Genomic DNA, 9,258 nt, shown 5'->3' on the forward strand with positions numbered 1-9,258 from the left:
GCTTTATCGCTGTGGTGGGTACGATGTGTTCCTTCTATTGAAGTCTTTTCATCAAAGAAGATATAAATAAAAGAAAATAATGTATTTTGATTTCACACCGACGGCACCCCACACATCAACACACACCTCGCCCTGTGGCGAAGTGCCTCAGAAAAGGCCATAGGACGTCGTGAAAAGAGTGCAGAGTACAACGTTCACAAGCTGGTTGGCGTAGTAATGCTTAAACAGGATTTAACAACGTTTTTCTCTGTTACTTATGTTAATGACAGTGACACTACGTTTAAAACAACGAAAACAACTGCAGGCCTTTTAGGAATGCTGTGCGGCTAATTCTTAGACAGACATCACAGAGACAGCTTGAATGTTGAATCACAGAGCGTATTAACTCAAGCGAGTTTGTTAATGTGACTCGACGACACATTTACCTACTCCCTGCTCATTATCTACCTCTTCTCCATTTTTGTAGTTCCCGACCTAGTTTGTAGTTCCTTCCTGTGAATCACTCCCCTCCCTGTTTCCACCACTGAAGGCCTTAGCAGGCCATCCACACTAATAGAGAATGAAAGGTTTAATCACAGCAGGTCAGCAGTAGAGGTGGGGCGAAGGAAAAAGGCAGTGAGAGTAGGTCATTCGTATCATTGGAAGGGAAGTGTGGCCGGTCACCCTCATTTGCATGACCATCTCTCCCTTTGTTTCTGCTCCGCTGAGAGAGAGAGAGTGAGGGAGAGCGGGGGGTAGCTGGATGGCTCAATGCATTGTGGTCTTATGAATGGAGACAGGATTTAATTATAATGGACAAAGTACGATAGAGTAGAAGAAACTTGAATAATGTAGAATGGAATAGAATAAGTGCAATACAATAGTACTTCAGGTGAGTGATGTCAAATCAAGTGTGCCTGTGTGGTGAAGCCTTCGAGACTGTACAAGGAGGGTACAAATAAACAACAAGCAGAAAGGCTGTTCAGAGTGCTTTACATAATCTTATTTACAAAGACATTTAAAAAACCATAGATACAAAACTAAATTCATTTTAGAGAGACGGATGTAAAATCATCAGTTTACGAAGGTAAAGGAAAAAATTGCAGTTGTAATGTTATGTTAAATTATACCACACTGTTTCATTGCATTTTATACCATTTCTTGCTCGGAGGTATTCTTTGGTATTCTTTGTACGCCTGAAGCCACCGCTGATAGCGTGATAGACTGGGAGAGTGTCACCTCAAGGAGCCCCCGCGGACACAGTCCTGGAGCTGTATTTTTAGACGGCTATTAATACCTTCAGCTAATTCATTTCAGTACTCAAGGCACCTCGCTAAGTCTCTCAATTATGGATGAAGGGAAAAGTCATTGGATTGGCTGGGAGGAGGGAAGGCAGGGAGGTGGGGGGGGAGGCAGACAGGATGCTCTCTGCATCCAGTCCAGACGGGGGGATGAAGGACAGGGAGAGACACGGTGGTAAGGACAGGTCCTGCTGGAAGAAACGCAGATAAGGTTTACTCCTAGAAATGTCCTTCAAAGAATGCTGCAGAATGCTTTTGTAGAGCTGAACAGGTGAATGGCCTGAGGCAAACTAGGTATTGCCTTGTACTCAAAGGGTTGCTCTCAGAAAGTGGCACTCGAAATTCAACTTGAACTACTGAACTTCATTATAAATAAATATAAATATTGACAGTCTACAACTACGACCTTAAAGGTGGGAAGTGTTCATCTCAAGCATTACTAAAGTGGCAAACGGTACATGTTATTTGTAGCCTTTTTTCACCCTGATACTGTTAGCCACATGCTGAATGCGCTGACATGCTTGTAGAAAAAGGAATGTGTTACACAACCTTTTCAATGATAAAAGTCCTGCTAGAACGCAAGATTAGAGGACAGCTCAAATTAAGGTAGCAGATTTAAGGGAATTTACTCTGCAAGTGTTCGCAAACATATTTAGGTCTCATCAAACAGGGACAGAATAGCAGCTATGTTAACTGGGATATGCTACCGAAGATTCACCAAATTGTAGCATTGTCATATCGGTAATGAACACAGGTTTCCAGTTGATATTCAGTACTGAAGTTGTAGTCTACCGCATGTTACCCTAGTCAGTTAGCCTCTTTTAGACTCAGTGTTTGACCTAGAGTTATCACAGGGGGAGCTTAGCATCTAGCTAACATTCCACAGTGTGAAAAGCCTAATTGACACTTATCACTGTGAGTAGCGCTTAAAACAGAAAGGGCTGAAATATTAAAATCACAAAAGTCTCTCTGTGTCTCAATCTCAACGCCAATTCAAGACCAGAGGCGACCGGCGATAAACCATACCGCATTTTTCAAAGCAACTCCAGTATCCCGGCTGGCTACCAGCGTCTTCATTAATCTTTGGAGCGACGAAGGCAAGCGTGTGGGTAAATTGGGTTTAGCTCCTGACCTTTATGTCCAGTGATGAATGGGTTCTGCGATCCCTGCGCTCTGGCAGGGGGGGTTCATCTGGAGCTTTGGCACCAGGGATGGAGAGAGATGGTTCTCTCTCTCTCTCTCTCTCTCTCTCTCTCTCTCTCTCTCTCTCTCTCTCTCTCTCCCTCCATCCCAGGTCCACGGTAGACCTAGCCTGAGTCAGGGGTCCTGGCTCTGGACTCGAGTTGATGTGTTAAAAGGGATTGTTTGCTGCTTCAAGAATGCACCTTGTTCTCCGGGTTGTGTAATCAAGCGTGTAATAAACCGCTGCCCGATATAATATGAACTGGTTTATCTGAGTGACATTTGTAATGGACACTGTAGTTGTGGTTGTTGTTGTTGTTTTTGGTTTTTAAGACCTGAAAGCAGTTGCTATTTTTTTTCCATGTTACAGCGATAATTATATTAATTTTCTCACTAGGTAAAGGAATCAATTGTGGGTGTGTGTTCCCGGACACCCACAACCACATACAGGCAGAAGGGAAACACAGGGACACACCACACACATGCACCTAAAAACAAACACAGACATGCATGTCACACCCAGCTTGACTGGTTTAAAGAATCGTATTAACAACAGTTCAATTTGCAAATGAAATCCAGCTGACAGCATCAGGAGGGGACGGCTCCTGGCTTCTCCCTTAAATAACCCTGTCCTGGCTTCGTACGGTGTCTACTGATGAGGAATCATAGACCGAGAGCAAGATAATCGGGTTTGCTTCCTCTGCCCTTCTATTATGACAAATTAAAGGGGTCTGGCAGCCATATTTTTCCGAGCAGCAGGTCCTAAGCTTGTTATTAGCTAACAGACTGGCAAATTGATTAGCATGGATTCCCGGCCAAAGCCTTGCGGCAGGCAGCCCTGCTTGCGAGGTTCTTTGGAGGGCTGGCGGTAAAGGTCATCATGTCTTCAGTGTGGATCAGAGGGTTTCCCTGGGGCTTTGCGGCTGAGGTCAGGCTTCTGAGCGTGGACATGTCCTGGACTAAAGTTCATGGAGGCAGAATCAAAAGAGAAATAGGCTCTTGGAGATTTTCCCCCTGCATCTGGAATGCTTCTTTTGAGCAAACAAGAAGGGGTTGAATATGGATGTAGGGGGCTAAGGGCATGACCATTACAAAGGGATACAAATATTATATGGTTTAGTATCATATAAAACAACTTAATGAAATTGGGATTAAAATTAAATACAATATATTCAGGTTGAGCTTTTAGCATGCTTCAATATGACTCATCCTCAGACCAATTAACGCTAGTATAAGTAATCCGTTTGTTGCATTGTGAACACTGGTAATTAAGTAGCTCATCAACACCCATAGACACGCTAGATTTGTTTTATGAAGTCCAGAGCGAAATTAAAATAAACAGACACCAACTACAGTTCCACTGAGAAAACAGGATAAACCGGATAAATAAACCATCTAATGAAGAACTATGTCTTCAACAAACTCTCTAATTTCAGAAGATTAAAAAATTAGCATTGGGCCCACCATTCCGACTTTCAGCGGCATCAGGGTTTGGGCTTGTCATTCCAGGGGGGGGGGGGGGGGTTGTCATGGTAACACGAGCAGGAGTGTTTTCAGAGGAGACATCTGGGGCGGGCGCGTCGTCTCTGGGGCTCGGTATTACACACCAGCCCCTGGATGTGGATGTTCAGCGGGCGTAAACACACAGATGGAGACGGGGAGCGTGAGGCTAAATCATGTATGAAGAGCCATCTTCTGCCACCGCCGCCATCTACGATATGTCCTCCTGAGTTTTATACCGCGTGTGCGTTATGTGGGGTGTGATGACATGCGTGTGTGAGAGAGGGGGGGAGGCAATGAAAAAGTTGAATGGAGACAAGAGGCAAAACAGAGAAAATACAGAAGGGAGGAAAAAGGGAAAATAGGTGGAAGGGAGGGCTGGGGATGAAGGGAATACAATGCGTCTTATTTCCAGTCAGACTTTTTCTCGAAGGGCATGGGTCTCCGTGCTCGAACTCGAATAAATACGGCTGCTCTCTTTTGACCTTTGATGAAGTGATGTATTCGTGGCACGATCAAAAGTGTCCCGTCCCCCCGCTGCTGTGTTGGACCCCCCCCCCCCCCCCCCCCCCCCCCCCCCCCCGGGCGCGAGGTGAGCTTTAAGGACGAAGACTCTGAGGAGACGTCCTAACTGTAAATGGTGACCAGCGGAGGCAGGAAGCCATTATTCATAACTAGGTTAGTCCTTGTTAAGATCAAGGCCCCTGTCTCCTCTGGCTGAGTGGGACCGGGCACAGAGAGACGCTCCAGCAGGAGGTGAAGCCGTAGTGCGGAGTCCCTGTCTCCACACATTCACTGGGCACTACTCAGCCACGTGGGCCGAGACTTGCCCAACACATCCTGGCAAAGGAAGACAGTGCAGACGGCGACCGCTAGTGATCAGCCTCCCTGTGTAATTCTTAGATGGAGGATGACTCTTTCGCTGCCGGAATTAGGAGATGAGACATGGAAGGTTGTTAAAGCCTAACAGAAGATTATCCTTGTAAATCTGTGGCCCCTAATTCCATTGGGGAATTAAGTGTCTGTCCAGCCGGCACTTAATGTCGAATAACAAATGCAAACAGAATGAATGCAGAAAAAGAGAGAGAACGGTTCGTCTTTCATTCTATTGTCCCAATCAGGATCATATGACACCAGGTTGTGATTGGATAAGAGTATGCAGTGTCAGTCCACCCAGGGCAGTCCATCGTGTTGTTGTATATTTTTCTCAAGGCTTGGACACCCAGACATCTTTCCTGTCCTTTAAATGCAGGTAAAAGTCACCTCACCCTCACATCCTAATACCAATCGGGGAAGACAATCAGCCAGCAAGTCAGCGTCCAACCCAACTAACAGCAAACCAACCAGTCACCCGCCAACCCAACCAGTCAGTCACCCAGCCAGCCAATCAACCAACGAGCCATGCAGTCACTCAGCCAAAAAGCCATGGAGCATTAAAATACCAATATGATCTTGGCTACTAGACAAATAAAGCTCCCAAGAGAGGTCCCAAGGTCACCCAGAGAGCTGGACCAGTGTCAGGGCTTTCACCACCTACCAGCTGCTGCAGCACTTTCTGTTTCAAGGACCACCTCACCCCACACACGCTGCCAGCCTATTGGGTGTGTGTGTGTGTGTGTGTGTGTGTGTGTGTGTGTGTGTGTGTGTGTGTGTGTGTGTGTGTGTGTGTGTGTGTGTGTGTGTGTGTGTGTGTGTGTGTGTGTGTGTGTGTGTGTGTGGCTTCAATTAGGGCACTTTCCCTCTCAGCTGAAAAATTACACATGTAGGAATTCAGTTTCCTGATTCATTTCCTGCAACCTTATTGGTCGCTGTGGGCAGGAAGTATTATCTCATTGTTTAATGTTGTGACCGCAGCTGCTGTTGTTTATTCTGGATAGTAGCCTATTGTGTGTCATCTGCCCCTGTTATGTTCTCCTTTCAATTGGGTTCCCCCAAAAAACTATTTATATGAGCATATTTAATCCAAATATTTGTAGTGCTACTGTGATACTCCTGATCCTCTTGTTTTCCTAGTGGACTCAGCATCACAGGCTAAATGTATTTTCTTCACACTGCGATTGTATGACATTGAGAGAGGCCTGCGGGTTGCCACTAGAATGGAAGCACTCAAGGCTTCGTCAAGGGTCCTCTGTGATTAGCGAGCGCCCATCCGCTGGGAGAGAGAGACGGCGCCATGAACGATGAAAACATAAAAACCTCTGGGCGGTGGAGACCCAGTCCAGGGGGGCTGTGCGCGGTGGAGAGGGGAATCATCACTGGTTAATTTATTTTCCGCCTTCGTCCTGGGTGTAACAGCGGTGCTGTCCACACTGGGGACCTTTTGTGGTTTTAGTTGTAGCCATGGAGAACAAAACATCATCATCAGGACCACTCTCAGAGGCAATTGGCACCCTGATCTCTTCAACTGGGAAGTGTGTGTGTGTGTACGTGTCTATGTGTGTGCGTGTTTGTGTGCCCGCAAGTGTGTGTTTGTTTGTGGGCTTATATGTGTGTGTGCGTATGCCTTCCTGCCTGCCTGCCTGGGTGCGTGCGTATGTGTGTACACGTGTGTGTATGCGTGCTTGCATCTGAATGTGTGGCATTCCCACAATGCCATATTTTCACAGAGGCCTCAATGACCATCAGTGTTAGAATTTGGTTAAAGGCTCCTTCTCCTATTCCCATTCCCTCTCACTCTTCCCTTATCACTCTCCCTCTCTCTCATTCAACCGCCGGCCACAGCTTGTTAATCCTCGACTCAACACCAACCCTCAATTTGTTTAAGGTTGTTTTTTCCCATGTCCTCTTCTGTTGAAGTTGACGCCTCTGTGAATTATTTATTTTTCTTTCTCTTCTTTTCTGCTGCCTGATTGCACACTCCATGGCTTTAATCACACGCATCATATTTGGAAGAACATACACAGACACATACACACACACACACACACACACACACACACACACACACACACCACACACACACACACACACACACACACACACACAGATACAGTAGCATTTAGATGCACATAAACAAACATACAAAACCACCCTCAGACACAAACACATACCCATTCACATTTATGCACACATTAATCCACACATAGACATTCACACATATAAAAACACGTCACACCTTCACACACACAAACACACAGACACGAAAACATACACAAGTAAATACAAACACACACATACACACAAATATACAATAAATCAGATCCACACATGTGCACAGTCCCACACAATTGCATGAACGCACGCACAGGCACACATGCACACAGCGACGGGGGAATTTATCAGGGCCAGCATTGTTTTAGTGCGCTGACCTCGAAGCTGGACCGTGCTCACATATCAATGCTGTTTTACCACCACAACAACAGCAGCCCTGTGGAATGCAGGGTGTTGGAGAGACACCCAGGCTCTGTGCTTCAGATCCGCTCGCTCACTCAAACACATGACAGGATGTCACCGTGTCACGCCACTCAGACGCCCACTCCAACATTATCCTGCTCTTCACTGAACGGACAGAATGGAAATGTACCTTTTTCTGCCACATGGTGTTGGGGTTGTTGGGTCTGAATAACACGTCTGTATTGCTTGTTTACCCTTCTCGTGGATGTTAGATTATAAGAGAATCCTTTGGCAGGTTATAAATAGGGAGTGAACATATTTTATTTCCTTCTGTGATTTAATCTTCACCAAGCTTAATGATGCTTGGTGAAACCCTGGCCCTTCAGTGTTATGTAAAGTAGCAAAGGAGCACAGTTATAGTGGGGCAATGACGCTCATTGTTCACACTTTAAGATTCTAATTAAAACCACAACCCTCCCCCAGCCACACACAGAGAAAAAACAGACCTACAAAGCCACACACACACTGCTGGATGACACATGTGGAACAGGGCTCTGTAGGGGTTGAGGGTGTGTCAGGCAGGTCGAGCCACGAGAGCAGGGGAGGATGGCCTCTTTTCGTTCATCGTCTTCATCCTCCGCCCTGTCCCTGCAGCCACATTACCCTACTTTACCACCCTGCTCCCTGCCAGGGCCCCCCTCACCCGGCCCCCCTCACCCGGCCCCCCTCACCCGGCCCCCCCACACCCGGCCCCCCCTCACCCGGCCCCCCTCACCCGGCCCCTCCCACCCGGCCCCCCTCACCCGGCCCCTCCCACCCGGCCCCCCTCACCCGGCCCCTCCCACCCGGCCCCCCTCACCCGGCCCCCCCACACCTGGCCCCCCACACCTGGCCCCCCACACCTGGCCCCTCTCACCTGGCCCCCCCTCACCCGGCCCCCCACACCTGGCCCCCCTCACCCGGCCCCCCCACACCCGGCCCCCCTCACCTGGCCCCCCTCACCCGGCCCCCCTCACCCGGCCCCCCCACACCCGGCCCCGCAGGCACAACCTTTTGAGCTCCCCTCACAATAATGACGCCTCCGACATAATGAAACAGGAATAAACCAATTCATGGGAATAAATGAAGACTAAAATGAAACGGGAGGGCAGGTAAATGTATTTGAAGGTTGTCGGAATAAACAAATGATTGACCGCTGAAAACACATTCATCAGTTTTTCCCTTTTCAGCACGTTTATAAATATCTATGAATGTTGCCGGTTGCATGAACATGGTTTGATTGATGTTATTTCATGAAGGAGTGCATCCTTCCCTAATGTGTTCATAGCAAACAGGGAAACACTTTGTTCTGACCACCTCCTCTTATCCACGAGTTGTCCACTTAGGACTGGATGCAGGGGAGTTTAGGGTCAGGAGTCAGGCTCAACGCCTGCGGTTCAATCTCAATTACTGTAATCGCCTGGACTTTCATAATTAATTTTGCAGAGGGCTTTGGGGACTTAATAGCTATAAGGCGAGCGCCCCTTGAAGGACAAACACTAATTAAAAGTTACCAAGGATCATGCAAATGCTGCCATACACACGGAGACTTCTTCCTCTGCTAACGCTGGGAGTTTATTAGGATTCAGCACATCTAGCGGCTCTGACTTGCTGGCGTATTATCGTGAGAGAGTATTAGGAGATAAAAAAAATGCATATCAAGTCAAGGCACAGGGGTGTTGCTCTTTCAAAGCAATGTGTGGGCGAGAAGGAAACCACACGCGCGATAATGATGCGATGCTTCGCCGGTTTGGATCGCTGAGAGTCCGACGGCAAAATGTTTGTTATCTCTTAACTGGGGTGAACAGATTTCAAAAATGAAAACGATATCAATATATCAAGAAAATATGAGACATTTTCCTTGTAGTACTTTAGTAAAGGATTGGGGAGTATATGCTAAAGGGTTTACTGTCATTTGTTCTAG

At 47.2% G+C, this 9,258-nt stretch overlaps 1 protein-coding gene across 1 annotated transcript; it reads left to right on the forward strand.

The window, feature by feature from the left end:
• Positions 1–7,901: 7,901 nt before the first annotated feature.
• Positions 7,902–8,399, forward strand: LOC132459092 (basic proline-rich protein-like). The gene has a single exon (XM_060053468.1). It carries the CDS (start codon positions 7,902–7,904, stop codon positions 8,397–8,399), a length of 498 nt encoding a protein of 165 aa, XP_059909451.1.
• Positions 8,400–9,258: the final 859 nt, after the last annotated feature.

This window comes from Gadus macrocephalus, chromosome 6 (assembly GCF_031168955.1).
Source record: "Gadus macrocephalus chromosome 6, ASM3116895v1".
NCBI classification, from domain to species: Eukaryota; Metazoa; Chordata; class Actinopteri; order Gadiformes; family Gadidae; genus Gadus; species Gadus macrocephalus.

Coding starts and splice junctions, on each gene's coding strand:
- LOC132459092 (XM_060053468.1), top strand. CDS start 7,902: ATGGCCTCTTTTCGTTCATCGTCTTCATCCTCCGCCCTGTCCCTGCAG.